The 19,509-nt window shown below is 50.3% G+C and overlaps 1 protein-coding gene across 1 annotated transcript in view; it reads left to right on the forward strand.

Annotated features, from left to right (window-relative positions):
• The window catches only part of LOC141243605 (mitochondrial fission regulator 2-like), a 61,976-nt gene that overhangs the window by 8,785 nt on the left and 33,682 nt on the right, over positions 1-19,509 (forward strand). The window contains exon 3 of the mRNA XM_073668939.1: positions 9,869-9,967. Coding sequence (XP_073525040.1) covers positions 9,869-9,967 — 99 coding nt within the window. The remainder of the gene's footprint in view (positions 1-9,868; positions 9,968-19,509) is intronic.

The raw sequence follows: 19,509 nt of genomic DNA on the forward strand, positions 1-19,509 counted from the left end.
CAATTCATAGAAGGTCTGCTGTCTAGCGCCCACAGGGCCCAACTGCGCCTCATGTTCTTTCAGAACCCTGATCTGACCTTTGCCCAATTTAAGGACAGGGCCATAAGGGTGCTCCGTGAACCTGCAACCAGTGGCGCTATAAACCCCCGGCGCCCTGCTCTCACCTACCACCAGGAGGCGGCGCCGTCCTCTGTGGACTCCGTGGGGGCTGAAGCACAGGCCCTGAGCCAAGCCCCGTCGAAGGATCTACACCACCAAGTCCAGGAGCTGACCAGGAGCGTTGCTGCATTGACCAGGACCGTCCAGGCATTACAAGTGGACCCGTCAAGACCCATTGAGTTGGCTTCAAGTCCGGAGGATGTCCCGTGGTGTCGACAGAGGAGGATCCCGTCGTTCCGAGGGAGGCCCACAGACCGCTACGCGGAGGATGGACAGCCCATTTGCCGTCGATGCAACCAGCCCGGACACATTTCCAGGTACTGTAATTTAAACGGGTCCAACCTGGGGCAGAGGGCCGACCCCCAGGCATAAGATCACCAGGCCCTTATAATTGGCGTGATAAGTACTTTGGGGGGCGCCCGGTTTTACCCGTGGTGCTGGACGGTATCCCTATGAGCGCCTTGCTGGATACTGGGTCGCAAGTAACCACTATCCCTTATGTACTTTTTAAGCAGTATTGGACTGATGCTGATATCACACGGTATCCAGACAGTAACTTGAGCATCATCGCCAGTAATGGCTTACCCGTGCCGCAGATGGGGTTCAAGGAGATGACCATTAAAATTGGTAAAGTTGAACTACCAGCACAGGGAGTGATTATTGTGGACATTGACCGTCGTGAAAGTCACCCTAAAATAACTGTGGGTACTAACGTGATTGAAAATTGTCTTTCAGAGGTAATTGTAATTCTACAACAGGTGGCGGTGAATGCTAGTTCCAGCCAACAGAGAGTCCTCAACAAGGAGATAAAAGCCCTGATGAGACGGCAGCAGGTAGAACTATCTGGTGGTGAGATCGGTAGCGTAAGAATGAGTGACCCATTCCCAATTTCCATGCCTCCCAAAAGTGAAATGATGATCTGGTGTCGGACTGCAATCGGGTTGAGAGGTAGAGACTACCAAGCCATGGTAGAACCCGTGTACTCGGACAGCAGGCCCACCATTTTGACAGCCCGGGGGGTGGTTGATGTCCGTCATGGGAGGGTGCCCGTCCGCATCCTCAACATTGGGGAGAGGGAAGTACACTTACCCAGGTACGCTACACTCGCCAAACTGTTTGTTGTGGAACACAAAGCTATCAGGGCCGTGGAACCCTTGCCTCCATCTCCACAGGCGGAGGGTAATGGCTCCCAGAAACAAAAGGAGGACTGGTGCCAGAAACTCCATGTGGATGCTGACTCCACTCCCCTGCACCAAAAACAAGGAGTCTACCGGGTGATACAGGAGTACGAGAGAGTCTTTAGTAAGCACCTGCTAGATTTCGGCAGAGTAAAAGGGATAGAACACCACATCCCCACAGGGAGCCACCCACCAATAAAAGAGAGACACAGGCCTGTACCCTCTGCACATTATCAGAATGCCAAGGGTATGCTAAGAGAAATGAAAGAAACTGGGGTCATTAGAGATAGCTGTAGCCCCTGGGCAGCCCCCTTGGTTCTAGTGAAAAAGAAAGACGGCACCATGAGAATGTGCGTAGACTATAGACAAATCAACCGTATCACCCATAAAGACACATACCCGCTGCCTAGAATAGAGGAGTCTTTAGCCGCACTAAAATCAGCTAACTTCTTTTCTACTTTGGACCTTACTAGCGGGTACTGGCAGGTTCCTGTGGCAGAGGCTGACAAGGAGAAGACCGCCTTCACCACCCCGATGGGACTGAGCGAATTCAACTGTATGCCTTTCGGGCTCTGCAACGCACCAGGGACCTTCCAGCGGCTGATGGAATGCTGTCTAGGGCACCGAAACTTCAAGACGGTCCTCCTTTACCTGGACGACGTGATCGTCTATTCGAAGACCTACGAGGGCCATCTAAAGCACCTGGCCGAGGTGTTCGAAGCCCTGGCAGGCTATGGCCTGAAGGTGAAACCATCGAAGTGTCACCTGTTGAAACCGAAGGTCCAGTACCTAGGGCACGTGGTAAGTGCGGAAGGAGTAGCCCCCGACCCTGACAAGGTCACGGCAATCAAGAGCTGGCCAAGCCCCTCGAATATCAAAGAGGTGAGACAGTTTCTCGGGTTGGTAGGCTACTACCGAAGGTTCATCCCCGGGTTCACTAAGATGGCAGCTCCTATGCAGGACCTCCTGATTGGACAGTCTAAGTCCAGAAGTCAAAAGCCACCCTTCAAGTGGGATAAACCAGAAGAGGAGTCCTTCCTCCAGCTAAAGATTGCCCTCACAGGGGATGAGATCCTGGCTTACCCTGATTATGGCCAGCCTTTCATTCTCCACACAGACGCCAGTAATGTGGGACTGGGAGCCGTACTGTCCCAAAACCAACAGGGCAGAGAAAGGGTGATCGCGTACGCCAGCCGGAAGCTGAGGCCCACCGAGAGGAACCCGGAGAATTACAGCTCCTTCAAGCTAGAATTCTTGCCCGTGGTGTGGGCCGTGACGGAACGCTTCAAGCATTACCTGGCCTCTGCAAAGTTCACCGTGTACACGGACAACAACCCGTTAACACACCTGGACAATGCAAGACTGGGTGCCCTAGAACAGCGGTGGATGGCCCGTCTCTCCAATTACGACTTCGTGATCAAGTATCGGGCAGGCAAAACCAATGCCAACGCTGATGCCCTATCGAGAATGCCTCACTTACCTGAAGGTGACGAAGACCCAGAAGAGCTGGAGGAGGTAGAACTCCCCGCGTTTCACCGGTATGGAGCCGCTCAATACTCCCACCGCGTGAAGGAGGAGGATCTAACAACCATGATGATCAATCCCCTACCTCACCACATCTGGGCCGAGACCCAAGATAGTGACCCTGCCATCCGCCTGGTGAAAGATCTGCTGACCCAGGAAGATGCCCGCATAGATCCGGATGCTCCAGAGGAAGCCAAGCAGCTATGGAAAGAGAAGAGCAAGCTGTTCCTCTATGAAGGCAAGCTGTGCAGAAGGATTGTCAACCACCGGACGCACTAGCTGACCTGGCAAGTCGTGGTCCCAAGGCGGGTTGCAGCTATGGTCCTGGGGGCTTACCATGACAGAGCGGGGCACTTCGGTTGGAAGAAACTGGAGTTCCTGCTAAGAGGATGGTTCTTTTGGGTCGGCATGAGAGGGGCTGTAGAGAAGTGGTGCAGAGACTGTGGCCCTTGTCACCTAAGGAGGAAGGACCGTGCCAGCCAGAAGACACCCTTGAGGCCCATCATCACCACGCAGCCTCTTGAGCTGGTAGCTCTGGACCACGTCAAATTGGCTCCAAGCCGGTCAGGATACATCTATGCCCTGACAATCGTGGACCACTATTCCCGTTTTCTAGTGGTAGTCCCGGTGAAAGACTTGACAGCCCAAATGGCGGCCAGAGCCTTCCAGCAATACTTCTGCCGTCCACACGGGTATCCGGAACAGGTCCTGACAGACCAGGGTCCAGCGTTCGAAGCTGAAATCTTCCAGGAGTTCTGCAACCTCTATGGCTGTAAGAAGATTCGTACAACGCCTTACCACCCACAAACCAACGGGATGTGTGAGAAAATGAACAATATAGTCATTGATCTCCTGAAGACGTTGCCCCTGGAGGAACGCAGCCTGTGGCCAGAAAAACTGCCGGACCTGATAGACTTATACAATCATATCCCGGTGAATGCTACCAACTGCACCCCGGCTTACCTGATGCGAGCCAGACCAGGTAAGCTGCCCGTAGACCTGGAGATGGGAGTCCTGACGCCTGAGGACACCTCCCCGGATGCGGACTGGGATACGGAAAGGCAACTGCAGTACAAGAAGGTACAGGAGAGTGTGGAGAGGAGCCTGGCCCAGGTGAGAGAACGGCAAGAAAGACTCTTCAACCAACACGCCCCTGCTGGTCCCCTAGAACCTGGTGAGCAGGTCCTGAAGCGGAAGAGAAGGCTACATAAGTTGGACGACCAGTGGGAAAGGGAACCCTACACCGTACTGCAGTCTGATCACGACAACCCGAAGGTGTGCGTGATCACCAAGGACGGAGGTGAAACCACTAGCACCGTCTCCAGAGACCACCTCAAAAGATGCCCCGAGCAACTCCGTAGTGCAGAAGAGGATCAGAGTGACCTTGAACCCGCAGAGGACAAGGAAGAAATGATCAGCACCGTTCTCGGAGAGTTCCCTCAGTCCTGGACTCGCATAAATGATGCCATAGTGGTACCCGTCCTGCATTTCCTGCAACCGGCACAGCAACAACCAACACCAGAGCCGGAAGGTGAAGAGGAGCAAGCGGTTCCAGAGGCAGAAGAGCCTGTACTAGCAGCCCAGGAGAGTCAACCCTCTGCTGACATTGAGCCTGCCATGCCTGCGGTAAGCCAAAGGGCCCGCAGACAGCTGCCTGCCCTACCTGTACACCCAGCTGGTAGCTGTACCCCTAACGCTAGTGGGGAAAGTCAGGTCAGTCCACCACCAGACAGTGGGTTAAGGAGGTCAACCAGGAGCACAAAGGGGCAGATACCCGCTCGCTGGAGAAAACTGTAAATAACCTTGCTGCCAAATGTTGAAATGTTTGCCAAGTTACCTGCATGATTGTTAATAGTGTATTTCAGTTTCTTGCAGTTACCGTACGGACTCAAAGGTTATGGACTTTTTTATAACCGGGACCATGTATGGACTGCGTTCGGAGCCTAACCCAGGAATGAACTAAGACTGTAAAGGATTTGGGGTAGGACAGACCCCCCCATCTGGTTAAGGCTCCCCGTTGTGCTGGTGATATGGACACCCGGTCACAGACCACACTGTGACCTTAAGAACTCAATCTGTGCGTCGTTTGTCTATTAATGTTTTATAGTCATGTATATTATCTTTGTTTATTGTTTAGTCCCGGAGTACTAAATTTTACTAGGGGGGAATGTGTCACCCTGGCCTGGATGCCACAAAATCTAATAAAGCTGTGTCTGAGAGCAAGGGGGAGGTTCTCTAGTCAGTGGAACATTAGCATGCAATACCTCCTGTCTCAGGCCAGTAGGGGGAGCCGGCTGCCCCTATAAAAGCTGGAACTGGGGGCAGGGTTAGGGAGAACTGGACGACCTGTCTCAGGACGGTGAAGCGTCCCAGAGCAGAGAGGGACAGTTGTATTGCACCCTAAGAGGAAGTGTGGCGGTAGGAGAGCCACAAGCCAGAGACAAGAGGCGAAGTGAGCCTGTCTTGGCAGATAAAGAACTCAATTTACCAGACTTTGGTGTCTGAGGCTGTGAGGATTCCACATTCTCCAGCAGATAACCAGTCCGCAGGGGACTGTATGTTCCTTGGCCTAAGAAGCCTGAAGGCCCTGCCACAACAGAAGGGACCAGAAAAGCCGTACCAGGCCGGGAGCAGAAAGGAACCCACGTCGCAGGCCATACAGGCGAGAATACACGGAAAGCTCGGAAACGTGGGCTGTTACCCTATAAGGAGGAGATAGCCAGAAGGAGCGCAGAAAGCACGGTAGGCCTACACCCTCACCCTGACCAGGGCCAATTTCCCAATTGCTCTCAGACATCCAGGTCCCCTCCTAGCCGGGACTGTTTATGGGTCAGTTTACCTGTTCTAGTAAAGACCCTGGACTGCAACCTGTTGTCTGTGTGCTCCTTCGCGCCTCCAGCACTACCGGTACTGGGACTCTCACCACCATCACTCCCACCATCCATTATACTGCCTGGGGCCGCACTCTTCCCGTGGGGAGTCACACTACCCCAGCTGCACACCTCATCAGCCCCAGCGGTCTGCATGCAGCGGCGGTTCCTAATAACGGCAATCCACGGGTGGCGTAGTCGGACATTATCAATAGTGCATAGCAGACTATCACTGGCCTGACCACCCTGAGCCACGGAACCGGGTAGCCACTACTACCCCCATCGTTCCCCTGTTGCCCGGATCCGAGTGCCCCACGGCCCAGGGGGCGAGTCACTCTCCCTTAGGAGCAATCTCGCCCTGCCCTCTGTACTGGAGTAGTGTAGTGTTGGATGCAGGTGTTAGGGTCCCGAGCTGTACTCCTTCCTTACCTGAGAGTGAGACACCACACCTCTGGGTGAGATGCAGCACCTCTGTGGCGACCAAACCCTCAGGGGCGCCACATGTGCAAAGCAATCATCAAAGGAAAAAGGTGGCTACTTTGAAGAAACTAGAATATAAGATATTTTCTGTTGTTTCACACTTTTTTGTTAAGTATATAAATCCACTTGTGTTAATTCATAGTTTTGATGCCTTCAGTGTGAATGTACAATTTTCATAGTCAAGAAAATACAGAAAAATATTTTAATGAGAAGGTGTGTCCACACTTTTGGTCTGTACTGTATGTAAAATACAGCAAAAACCCTTTACCAGGTCCACTGCCCTGGCAATAAGCTGTGTAAGAAACTTTGTAATGTATTTGAGAGAAAAGTGCTTCTTTCTCCACTTATGAGCCACTTCATCTCCTCCCCCTTCCTCCTAAAGTTATCATACTGTTAAAGGCATTATCCAGGACTATATTATTTTTTTTACAGCAAGCAGGCAGGTAGTTACTAAGGGGTCACAGACCAATTCTGCGGCAGCTGCTTCTCTTCCGCTCTGCTCTGTTGACTACTCACACTGTGCTGACAGCCGGCTCCTCACTGCCTAACTGCGGGAATCCAGCTGTCAATCAGCATGACGTCAACAGTCAACATAGCAGCCCGGAAAAAGAGGTGCTGTGTTGACCTGGAGCAGCTGAATCGCCGACAGGAGCGGTCGGTGACTGCTTTGAGCCGGCGCCGGATACAACAAGCAGATAGTTAGCAACTACCTGCTGATAGCAACAAAATAATTTAGTCCTGGATAAACCCTTTAAATCTGTCTCAGTGAAAACAAGACAGACTGATAGCTCACTGAGGGATCTGATTACAGCTGTCTTTTAAAGTCTATGGAAAGGGAAGATCTGAGAAAGAACCAGAGACACGCATAGACCCGTGCTGCTGCTTGCTTTCTAGGAAGTGTATAACTAAACTTAGGTAAAGGCCTGTCAGCCATCACTAAGTGTACATCATGGGGTGGCGAGGGTCTCATGAAGACAACCCCCAACCATGTGGCTTTTCTGGCATATAGATGTTATAGGCGACAGGGAGCACCCTGTATGTGCCAAAGTGAAGAGCCAATCCGTAAGAAGGACTCTGCGCTGGTGACTTGTGTGATGTTCACCTGATTGTCCTCTGCTGCCCAGGAAATATCTGACTGTCTGTAGCTTCCTCTGCTCTTCTCCCACACTCCACAACCATTCTGATACAGTGTCATCCTATGGAATTCACCCTAGTGTGTGTATGAGACAGGGAAATTGGATTGTGAGCCTCATTCAGACAGGGACTAATGAGTGATGGCATATGCATTCAGACTGTCCAGCATATTAGAGCCACTTCCTTCAGTGTTTGAGACTGAGTACAGGGCAATATCTCCATAGTCACCACTCTATTCAACCTCCTCACCATGGAAGGAGAAGGGGTCACTGGACCCCTGTTCTGAAGATCAGTAGGTCCCCAATAATCAGACATTCTTAAAGTTAATTTCCAGCTTTCTATTTTTCATATATTTCACCCTTGTTAGTTATAAGTAAAGTGTGCGCATTAATTTACCTACCGGTTGTCATCTTCTACCGTTTCCAGCACCGCTCAGATACTCTCCTGTCTCATGTGAACGGAGATATCACTAGCCGGATCACCACAGCGTTTCTTTGTCTCTCACTTTCTCAATATAAGTTTGAGGTTCGGCGTGAAGCTCTCATAGACTTACATTAAGAAAGGAACTAAAGGTCTGCGGTGTGAGCCAGTAAGGGAGAACTGTAGTCACATGATACAGGGGAGAACTGGAGCAGCGCTGGAAACGGCAGAAGACAGCAATCAATAAGTATTTAAGATGCACATTACTGATAACTAAAAAAAGGGTGAAATAATAAAAAAAAAACAACTACAATTTCTGGAGTGGGAATTCTTGTACAGTGGTGGCCAAAAGTATTGGCACCAGTGCAATTCTGTCAGATAATACTCAGTTTCTTCCTGAAATGATTGCAATCACAAATTCTTTGGTATTATTATCTTCATTTAATTTGCTTGCAAGGAAAAAACACAAAAGAGAATGAAGCAAAAATGAAATCATTGATCATTTCATACAAAACTCCAAAAATGGGCCAGACAAAAGTATTGGCACCCTCAGCCTAATACTTGGTTGCACAACCTTTAGCCAAAATAACTGCCGCTTCCGGTAACCATCAATGAGTTTCTTACAATGCTCTGCTGGAATTGTAGACCATTCTTCTTTGGCAAACTGCTCCAGGTCCCTGATATTTGAAGGGTGCCTTCTCCAAACTGCCATTTTGAGATCTCTAGACAGGTGTTCTATGGGATTCAGGTCTGGACTCATTGCTGGCCACCTTAGAAGTCTCCAATGCTTTCCCTCAAACCATTTTATAGTGCTTTTGGAAGTGTGTTTTGGGTCATTGTCCTGCTGGAAGACCCATGACCTCTGAGGGAGACCCAGCTTTCTCACACTGGGCCCTACATTATGCTGCAAAATTTGTTGGTAGTCTTCAGACTTAATAATGCCATGCAGACGGTCAAGCAGTCCAGTGCCAGAAGCAGCAAAGCAACCCAAAACATCAGGGAACCTCCGCCATGTTTGACTGTAGGGACCGTGTTCTTTTCTTTGAATGTCTCTTTTTTTTCCCTGTACACTCTATGTTGATGCTTTTTCCCAAAAACCTCTAATTTTGTCTCATCTGACCAGAAAACATTCTTCCAAAACGTTTTAGGCTTTCTCAGGTAAGTTTTGGCAAACTCCAGCCTGGCTTTTTATGTCTCGGGGTAAGAAGTGGGGTCTTCCTGAGTACAGTCCGTTTTCATTCAGACGCCGACGGATAGTACGGGTTGACACTGTTGTACCCTCAGACTGCAGGGCAGCTTGAACTTGTTTGGATGTTAGTCGAGGTTCTTTATCCACCATCCGCACAATCTTGCGTTGAAATCTCTCGTCAATCTTTCTATTCCGTCCACACCTAGGGAGGTTAGCCACAGTGCCATGGGCTTTAAACTTCTTGATGACACTGCGCACGGAAGACACAGGAACATTCAGGTCTTTGGAGATGGACTTGTAGCCTTGAGATTGCTCATGCTTCCTCACAATTTGGTTTCTCAAGTCCTCAGACAGTTCTTTGGTCTTCTTTCTTTTCTCCATGCTCAATGTGGTACACACAAGGACACAGGACAGAGGTTGAGTCAACTTTAATCCATGTTAACTGGCTGCAAGTGTGATTTAGTTATTGCCAACACCTGTTAGGTGCCACAGGTAAGTTACAGGTGCTGTTAATTACACGAATTAGAGAAGCATCACATGATTTTTCAAACAGTGCCAATACTTTTGTCCACCCCCTTTTTTAGATTTGGTGTGGAATTATATCCAATTTGGCTTTAGGACAATTCTTTTTGTGTTTTTTCATTGAAGACAAATTAAATGAAGAGAATAATACCAAAGAATTTGTGATTGCAATCATTTTCAGGAAGAAACTGAGTATTATCTGACAGAATTGCAGGGGTGCCAATACTTTTGGCCACCACTGTATAGGCGTGAAATTTCCTTTTATAGGACAATCCCTGCACTGATAATTGTCAGCCGCCATGGTTGTATTTCTGATCTTAGTGACTACTGATGATCTCAATATTGTTTGTTTTTGCCCTTTAAAAAGAAAAATTCTATTCTCTTTTTCCCAGCTAGTGCCAGTATGGGAACGGTTTACCCGCAGACGGAGTTTTGTACGTGCTATTGCAAGTCGTCTTCCTCATGTGCTATTTGAAGAAATTGATATGCAGGTATAGTAATGAATGCTTTATCTTTTAATGCCAACATCTAGAAAATTATGGGGGCAATTCATCGTTCCTTCAATGCCGTTTCTCTGGTGCCAAAAATTAAAAATAAATTTGAAGCAGGGTGTATTTGTGCAAAAAATGTGGTGACATCTTGCCCGCTCTGGCACTTTGTTAAATAGTGGGGCATGGATAACTTACTGTAATGTACCCCAGATACGTAATGTCACTATATAAGCTAAATTAATTGCAATAGCTAGCAGAATAGGGACCCCCTTTGTGTCTGAGCAAAAGAACCACCTTGCCCGAGCTGGCACATGCATTACACGGGGAAGGGGGTTTAAATGGCCATAGTATAATGCTACACTTACCCATTGGTGGCTACATGCAGCTTCGCACAGTGAAGAAATGTTTCAACAACCAACATAAAAATGTGGCCCTATGTTTTAGCGTCACATGCATGATGGCACAGCAGGTAGGTCCTGGCCAGTGTGGTATTGTTATGTCACATGAAGGTTTGCATGCAGGTACCAGCTTTCAAGAGCTGGGACTGCAGACAGATTTTACAATGCAATGCACGGAAAAATGTAAAGTATTAAAGTTTTTTTAACTTTTTTTTTTTAATATTTAATTTGTGTTTTAATAGTATAAAATAACTAAAATAAAGTTCTGATATTCCCAACCATTAAGTAGTAGGGATAGAGTTGCTGATATTTGCCAAAAAAAACTAATGTAGTGTTAACTGGCATTATGACTGCAGTAAATATGGGGGATCTGCTCCATGTGTCTGACACCCCCCCCTTCCTTCTGAGTGTTTGCAAAAGGATAAAGGAGGATGAAGTTTAGGATCACAGTCCAGAGACCTTTAGTTTTTGACCACAATGTTATATCACAGATGATACGATTAGATACATGGCTCTGCAGACTGCATCTCACAAGATAGGATTAGATACATGAACTTTATGACACATAACATTAGGTATATGCAGGGCCGGCTCCAGGTTTTTCTGGGCCCCGGGCGAAAGAGTCTCAGTGGGCCCTTTTAACACATACACGATTCATGATGCAGAGATATGGGGGAGAAATATATATATAGTACACAGGGCCCAGCCTGCCACCTCATCCTTCACATATGCAGACATGCGCACACACACGGTACGCAGACATATGCGCGCACACACACGGTATGCAGACATATGCACGCACACACACGGTACGCAGACATATGCACGCACACACGGTATGCAGACATATGCACGCACACACGGTACACAGACATATGCACGCACACACGGTACGCAGACATATGCACGCACACACGGTACGGAGACATATGCACGCACACACGGTACGCAGACATGCACGCACACACGGTACGCAGACATATGCACGCACACACACGGTACGCAGACATATGCGCGCACACACACGGTACGCAGACATATGCACGCACACACACGGTACGCAGACATATGCACGCACACACGGTATGCAGACATATGCACGCACACACGGTACGGAGACATATGCACGCACACACGGTACGCAGACATGCACGCACACACAGTACGCAGACATATGCACGCACACACGGTACGCAGACATATGCACGCACACACGGTACGGAGACATATGCACGCACACACGGTACGGAGACATATGCACGCACACACGGTACGGAGACATATGCACGCACACACGGTACGCAGACATGCACGCACACACAGTACGCAGACATATGCACGCACACACGGTACGCAGACATATGCACGCACACACGGTACGGAGACATATGCACGCACACACGGTACGCAGACATATGCACGCACACACGGTACGGAGACATATGCACGCACACGCACGGTACGCAGACATATGCGCGCACACACACGGTACGCAGACATATGCACGCACACACAGTACGCAGACGTATGCACGCACACACGGTATGCAGACATATGCACGCACACACGGTACACAGACATATGCACGCACACACGGTACGCAGACATATGCACGCACACACGGTACGGAGACATATGCACGCACACACGGTACGCAGACATGCACGCACACACGGTACGCAGACATATGCACGCACACACGGTACGCAGACATATGCACGCACACACGGTACGGAGACATATGCACGCACACACGGTACGCAGACATATGCACGCACACACGGTACGGAGACATATGCACGCACACACACGGTACGCAGACATATGCGCGCACACACACGGTACGCAGACATATGCACGCACACACAGTACGCAGACATATGCACACACACGGTACGCAGACATATGCACGCACACACGGTATGCAGACATATGCACGCACACACGGTACACAGACATATGCACGCACACACGGTACGCAGACATATGCACGCACACACGGTACGGAGACATATGCACGCACACACGGTACGGAGACATATGCACGCACACACGGTACGCAGACATATGCATGCACACACGGTACGAAGACACACGCACGCACACACGGTACACAGATATGTACACATACAGACATACACACATTTTTACACAAATTCTTAAAAACATATATAAAACAGACAAATATATATACACCGTTATACACACTGACATTCACATACATGCACTCACACAGACCCATTACAAATATTTTTAATATGGGGATTGGGGAAGCTTCACTCACCTGTCCCCGGTCCAGTGTCCTGTCCAGCAGATCTTCAGGTATGGGGCAGTGCAGGGCCCCCGGCGTGTCACAGACATCATGGCCCTGGACCATCAGAGGGGCCCACTTGCGGTCGGGTCCGGGTCGCTCCCCCCCATCTGTGCAGGACCTCCGACGGTGCTTGATTGCCGGCACTCCCCCAGACATGGCCGCGCGCTGTGCGGCAGTGTCTGCTAATAATGACAGGAACGACACACAAGCACAATTGAAGGTGCAGTGCCGTCGACCCTTCCGTGTCATTACTAGCAGACACAGCCGCACAGCACGCGGCCATGTCTGGGACTGGGGGAGTGCCGGCAATCAAGCAGCGCCTGCGTCACTGAACAGGTGCCGAGGAAGTGGCCAGGGCCCTGACAGTGAGTGGGCGGTGGGCCCCGACAGTGAGTGGGCGGTGGGCCCTTCTGATTTTCCAGGGCCCCGGCACTTGCCCGGGTACGCCGGGTGCTGACGCCGGCCCTGGGTACATGCCTTTGTGGAATGTATGACATGATATGATTACGTACACAGCCCAGCAGACTGTACTACACATGATAGGATTAGGTACACAACTCAGTGGACAATTACTGCGGTCAGTGTAGATGACCACCAGGTGCAGAGCCCCCTCAAGCAAATAGCGCCACTCCTCCAGCGCTAATTTGATGGCCAGCAGTTCTCGATCTCCTATGGAGTAGTTGCGTTCGGACGAGGAGAAGAGCTTGGAGAAGAAGCCGTAGCTCACCATTCGCCCGGACGAGGATTTCTGGGTGAGCACTGCTTCGGCCCCAGAGGAGGAGGCATCAATCTCCAGGAAGAACTGCTTGTTGCAATCCAGACGGTATAGCACAGGAGCGGAGGAGAAAGCTTGTTTAAGGGAGACGAAGGTCTTCTCCTCCTCGGAAGTCCATTTCCTGGGATTTGCTCCTTTACGAGTGCGCGCAGAGATGCGAGCAGTCCGGGAGGAGAAATGAGGAATGAAGAGGTGGTAATAGTTTGCGAAACCCAGGAACCGTTGAATCGCCTTCAACCCCTCCGGTCGGGGCCACTTTAAGACGGCAGACACTGTCTCTGGATCCATCCGCAGTCCGGTCTCGGAGATGATATAACCCAGAAACGGCAGGAAGGTCTGCTCAAAGAGGCATTTCTTGTATTTAGCATACAGGCGATTCTTCCGGAGCCTCAGCAGAATCTGACGAACATCCCTCCGGTGTGAGGGCAGATCCGTGGAGAACACCAAGATATCGTCCAGGTACACCACCACGCAGGAATACAGGAGATCTCGGAAGATGTCGTTAACTAGCTCCTGGAAGACGGCTGGAGCATTACAGAGACCGAAGGGCATCACGCGGTATTCGTAGTGACTGTCCCGGGAGTTGAATGCCGTCTTCCACTCGTCTCCCTGGCGAATCCGGACTAGATCGAGCTTGGTGAAAATCTTTGCGCCTTTTAGGCGATCAGACAGCTCCGAGATGAGAGGCAGGGAGTACTTATTTTGATGGTAATCTGGTTTAGACCCCTGTAGTCGATACAAGGACGCAGAGAGCCGTCTTTCTTCTCGACAAAGAAGAATCCTGTTCCAGCTGGAGAGGTGGATTTCTGGATAAATCCCCTAGCAAGATTCTCCTCTATGTACTCAGACATAGCACGGGTCTCGGCCAGAGACAAGGGGTAGATTCGCTCGCGGGGAGGTGAAGCACCAGGTACTAGGTCGATGGGGCAATCATACGGCCTATGAGGTGGTAGTGTCTCCGCTTCCTTTTTGTCAAAGACGCCCACATAGGACCAGTAGGGAGCCGGCAGGCCAGTTAGGTTAGCTGGATTAGACGGGGGTCAAGCAGGATGAACCATGAGTCCTGTCTGGTTCCGGCATTCCTGACCCAAACGGATCACTTCACCAGATCTCCAATTCAGGACGGGCTCATGTCTCTGTAACCAGGGCAGACCAAGCAAGAGGAGATGAGAGAGACCGGACAGCACATGAAAGGAGATCTTCTCCGAGTGCAGCATTCCCACCTGAAGAGTTACAGGCTCAGTGTCAAGCCAGATGGTTTCCAGGATAAGCTTCCCATCCACAGAGGAAACCGCCAAAGGTTCAGCCAGATGTATGGTAGGAATCTGATAATGCTCCACAACGGCCTGTTGAATGAGATTCCCAGCGGCTCTGGAATCCAAATAGACAGTATAGAAGAAGCAGGTCTCACCACTGGTGACAGAAACGGACAGAGTCAAGGACGGAGAGGAAGAACTCTTGCCTAGGACGAGCAGTCCTAGACACTGGAGTTTCCCTGTCTCACCGGGCAGGAACGGATCAGATGCTCTATACTGCCACAGTAGAAGCAACGCCCCTCGGCGCGGCGTGTCTCCGGGCGAGACTTGACCATCTTGATTTGGTCACTTTGCATTGGCTCTGGAGAAGACACCCAGGGATGGCTGGTTGAGAGACTGAGTTTTGGGAGGTTGGATCGAGACGCGGAGGTCTTCTCTCCCAGGTCGTCTCCTTAGCACGCTCCAGAAAACGGATGTCAATCTGGGTAGCTAATGACACCAGGTCGTCCAGGGTGGGAGGTATGTCATGGCCTGCTAGCTCATCCTTGATCCATCCGGAAAGGCCTTCCCAAAAGGCGGACACCAGTGCCTCATTATTTCAGGCCAGTTCAGATGCGAGGGTACGGAAACGCACGGCATACCGTCCCACAGAGAGACTCCCTTGACGGAGTCGGAGAAGTGAGGAAGCAGTAAAAGATCTTCGTCCAGGTTCATCGAACACCTTCCGGAAAGCCGCGAGGAAGGCCTGGAGATTGGACACCAGAGGATCCCCTCTCTCCCACAGAGGGTTAAGCCATGCCAACGCTTCTCTGGTGAGGTGAGACATGACGAATGCCACCTTGGCCCGGTCGGAGACGAACTGGTGTGCCAGAAGTTCAAAGTGCAGCGTGCATTGATTTATGAAGCCCCTACATAGGACAGGGTCACCATCAAAACATGGAGGCGCAGAAAGCCAGGATCCGAAGCCAGGTGCCATAGCGCCACTGGGTTGAGGTGCTGCCGGAGTGGGTGCCCCTCGGTTAGAGACGGACACAGTTGGGGTGGACAGCGTGTCCAGGCGGGAGTTGACTGTCCGCAGATAGAACAGGATAGTTTCCTGTTGGGATCTCTGACGAGAGACCTCCAGGTACAGGTCTGAGAGAGAAAGGAGCCTGGGGGCCACCGGATTCCATGGCCTGTGCAAACTGTTACGGATTCGTGTGGTGGAACCTCTGTGCTTTGATGCAAGGAGGGACCAGAGGGGCGTAACTAAGTGCCTACTCGGACCGACCCAGGTCACACGGAGGCTTAGTTGACTCCGTGAACCAAGGAGGGACCGGGCAGGTGAACCAGGTTCCACTCTGTGACCAACCTTGTGTGAGAGCAGGTGACTCCCATGGGTCAGGTGACAGAAGCTGACAGGTACAGCGGATAAGCACGGCAGGTAGGCCGGCGGGTGATCCGGGTAGACAAGCAGGTGGGTATGGCAAATAGTCAGACAGGTGCTCCGGGTAAGCAAGCAGGCGGACACGGCAGGTAACCTGGCAGGTGCTCCGGGTAGGCAGGCTTGCGGGCACTGGAACCTGAGGGCTGAGGAGAGTGTTGGTGTGTGACTCAGCGTGGTCTCCAATAAGGCCTTACCCTGGGAGATGGGGGACTCGGAGTCGGGTCCTGTGATGTAGAGATGGGGTGCAGCCGTGGCCCGGACCCGACCCGTGCCCAGGGCCATCACACTAAAACAAAGAGATGGGCTTATCCGGGTTGAGTGGCTGATCTCGACTACGCCACCTGTGGCACCTGGTGAAGGCCACCAGCGCTGCTGCAGTCCGCTGAGGCATGGTGTTATTGCAGCCATGGTTGTTACTACTCCCCACAGGCGGAGCAGGGCCTCAGGACAGAGGGACAGGACGACAGGGGTAGTAGTCCAGGGGAGTCTAGTGCTGCGTAGTGTGGTGTAGTGCAGAACAAAGAGTCCGGAGGCCATAGGGGTGAACTTCCAAGGCTTTACTCACTAAAGAGATGGCAGTAGGAAGGCGACTCCCTGCTCCTCGCGGAGTCCTGCGGTCACCAGAGACAAAGAGGGTCCGACAACCTCCGAGTAAGTCCAGTGTCAAATCAGGACCCTACACCAGAGTGTTCCTAGACTTCAGACCGGGTCCTTTCCTGTCTGTGTGTAGATAGGCCTTGTCTCCCTCTGAACTCCTCTCAGAAAAAGGGTACGGGTGGCAGCGCCATTCCTTCCGTTACCCGGTGGGATCCTCAGGGCCTACCGGGCTTTCCCGACCAGGACGTGGAGTAGCAAGGTCAGGTGTCGGGGACCGGTTCCCCTCTTGCAGCCGGAATCCCACTGAATAGAACAGGTAGGCGAGGACAGGTGGCGTACTCTGCTCCGTCTGCATCCTCCCTGGGATCCATTTGCTGTGGAGCTACACTCTTAAGCTCCGGGCCTTCTTGGTCATGGTCCTTGACCGGGTTGAGACATCCATTATCTGCAACCTGCCCCTCGACCCAAGGCTAAGGTACGAGGGCTGTGTCTCCGTCCTCTGCAGGCCCACACAGGATCCACGCTCAGGGAGGGAGATCACAATACAAAGACCCAGAACCAAAATGGCTTTTTTTTATTAAATATGAAATTTACAGTGTCACCAAAATGTGAGTCCTCCATCCTCACCCATTAAATGGTTCCCCTATCTCTTGGTTCCCCAGTCTCCCTGTAACCAGGAGGGCAGCACCTGGTGCAATCTAGTCCCCTCTGGTGGGAGAAGTGTGGTGTTGGATGTGAAGGAAGGTTCCTGACCATCGCACTGTTCTTACCCCAGAGGAGAAACATTACACTCCATTAAAGAAATGCAGCATCCTTGTGGTGGTCAAACCCTCAGGGGCGCCACATTGGCACACAAACAACAACCTTGCACAGGCACCTCCATTTTGGAGGAGGTGCTTTAAATAGGGGAAGTCGTCCAGCCATTGGCCGGGGACTCTTTAGGACGGCGCGTGCGCGGCCCCTTAAAAAGGGAAGGAGGGCGCGCGCCCTAAGCACAGTGCCTGGGAAGCTGCGCACGGTGCGCACCACAGCAGCAGGGGTGCAGGAAGACACCGGACCGGGACCGCGGCGCTGATGGGAACGAAGTCTCTGCCCGGCAGGAGGCAGAGATGCCGATGCTACACTTTGTTCTAACTGCTCGTATTCAGTCATAGGGGTGTGATTCTCACATTCAGTCATGGGCAGCACCGCATTCAGTCACTGCTGAAGCCACCCATGTATTTGAATATTGCAAGGTTGTGTATAGATCGGAGGTGATTTTTTGTGCTCCTCACTTTAGCCACGCCGCTCTAGACGCTTCACTGCTGAGGAGACTAGATCGGAGTTGCTGGAGTGAGGTCCTCAAAAAATCCCCTCTGATGTAGACAGTTCAGCACTGTCACCACTAGACCGATGTAGACAGTTCAGCACTGACACCACTAGATCGGAGTTGATTCAAGGATCCTTATACTCACTGCTGTCTAGTCGCCTCTACTGGCTTTTTAATGTTTTTCTTATGCTTTTTTATGCATTTGCTCATGTGATGTTTGCTCCATTAAAAACAAATCAAAAATGATTTTTTACACTGTTATATAATTTATGTATTTTTACACTGTTATATATTTTATGGATTTGGGCAAAATTCTTTTTTTTCCTGATTAATGAAACTTATATTTTTATTGTTGCTTTATGTAATATAAAAATTCCCCTTATCGCTGATTGTTCAGTTTTGCCAGAATGTGACTTCTCCCATTTGTCCACAGTCCTGTCCGCAGCACCGACATTGTGAAGAGTGGAGGGAGCTCCACGGGGAGAGGCGTAAAAGAGCGCCCCCGACAGTCACCATAATGTACAACATGGAAGTGACAAATTATTACAGGAATGTCTAAGGTCACTGGAGAACTGTTATAATTTATGCCACTTTTGTGCTGTGCATTCTGATGATTCTGTCGGCTGCTCCGTCGCTGGCTGAGACTTGTGGACATACAGGAAAATTTGAATTCTAACAAAACTGAACAATCAGAGCTGTGTGTAATTTTTTATATTACAGAAAGCGATAATAAAAAAACCTCACTTTATTAAAAAAAAAAAAATTCACAAAGTGGCCGAGCTTTCTCCCTCTCACAAAAAAATCACCTCCAATCTAGACACAACCTTGCCGGGAGCAGTATTCAAATACATGGGCAGCGCCAGCAGTGAGTGAATGAGGTGCTGCCCATGACTAAATAGCAGGATCACACCCCTATGACTGAATACGAGCTGCTAAGACAAAGTGTATATAAAGTTCATCATTATGCTACCATCGATTTTAATGCAAAAAGCTTGTTAGTGATGCACATTGCATCACTAACAAAGCAATGGGGGCAGTATACATAGCAACTAGGACGTGACAGGTTCCCTTTAAAATACAACATTTTATTTTGTTTTTAAAAGTAAATTATTATTATGAATTATATAATCATTAATACAAAAATAAAAATTGTGTCACATTCCTTTTAAATAGGACCTTTCACAAATTGAAAACAAACCTGTCCGCAGGATTTTGCTAAGTAAACTTCAGGCAGTGTCATGTTGGGGCTGCTGCACTGATTAAAATGATACCTGAGGTGAAGAAATCCGTCTTGTGGTTCTTGTGTAATCATTGTTTGCAGTTTTGAGTTAATGAGATTCTTGTGCTCTGGGGCGGGACTGTAGGCCGGGTCTTATCCTGATACTCTGGGCCAGATTAGCAAGAACAGATCTGCCCACAGGCCGCCCCAAAGGACAAGTATGTTCTGTATCATAGAGACAGCCAGAA

This window comes from Phyllobates terribilis, unplaced genomic scaffold (genome assembly GCF_046119375.1).
Source record: "Phyllobates terribilis strain yellow unplaced genomic scaffold, ASM4611937v1 Scaffold_1255__1_contigs__length_343279, whole genome shotgun sequence".
NCBI lineage: Eukaryota > Metazoa > Chordata > Amphibia > Anura > Dendrobatidae > Phyllobates > Phyllobates terribilis.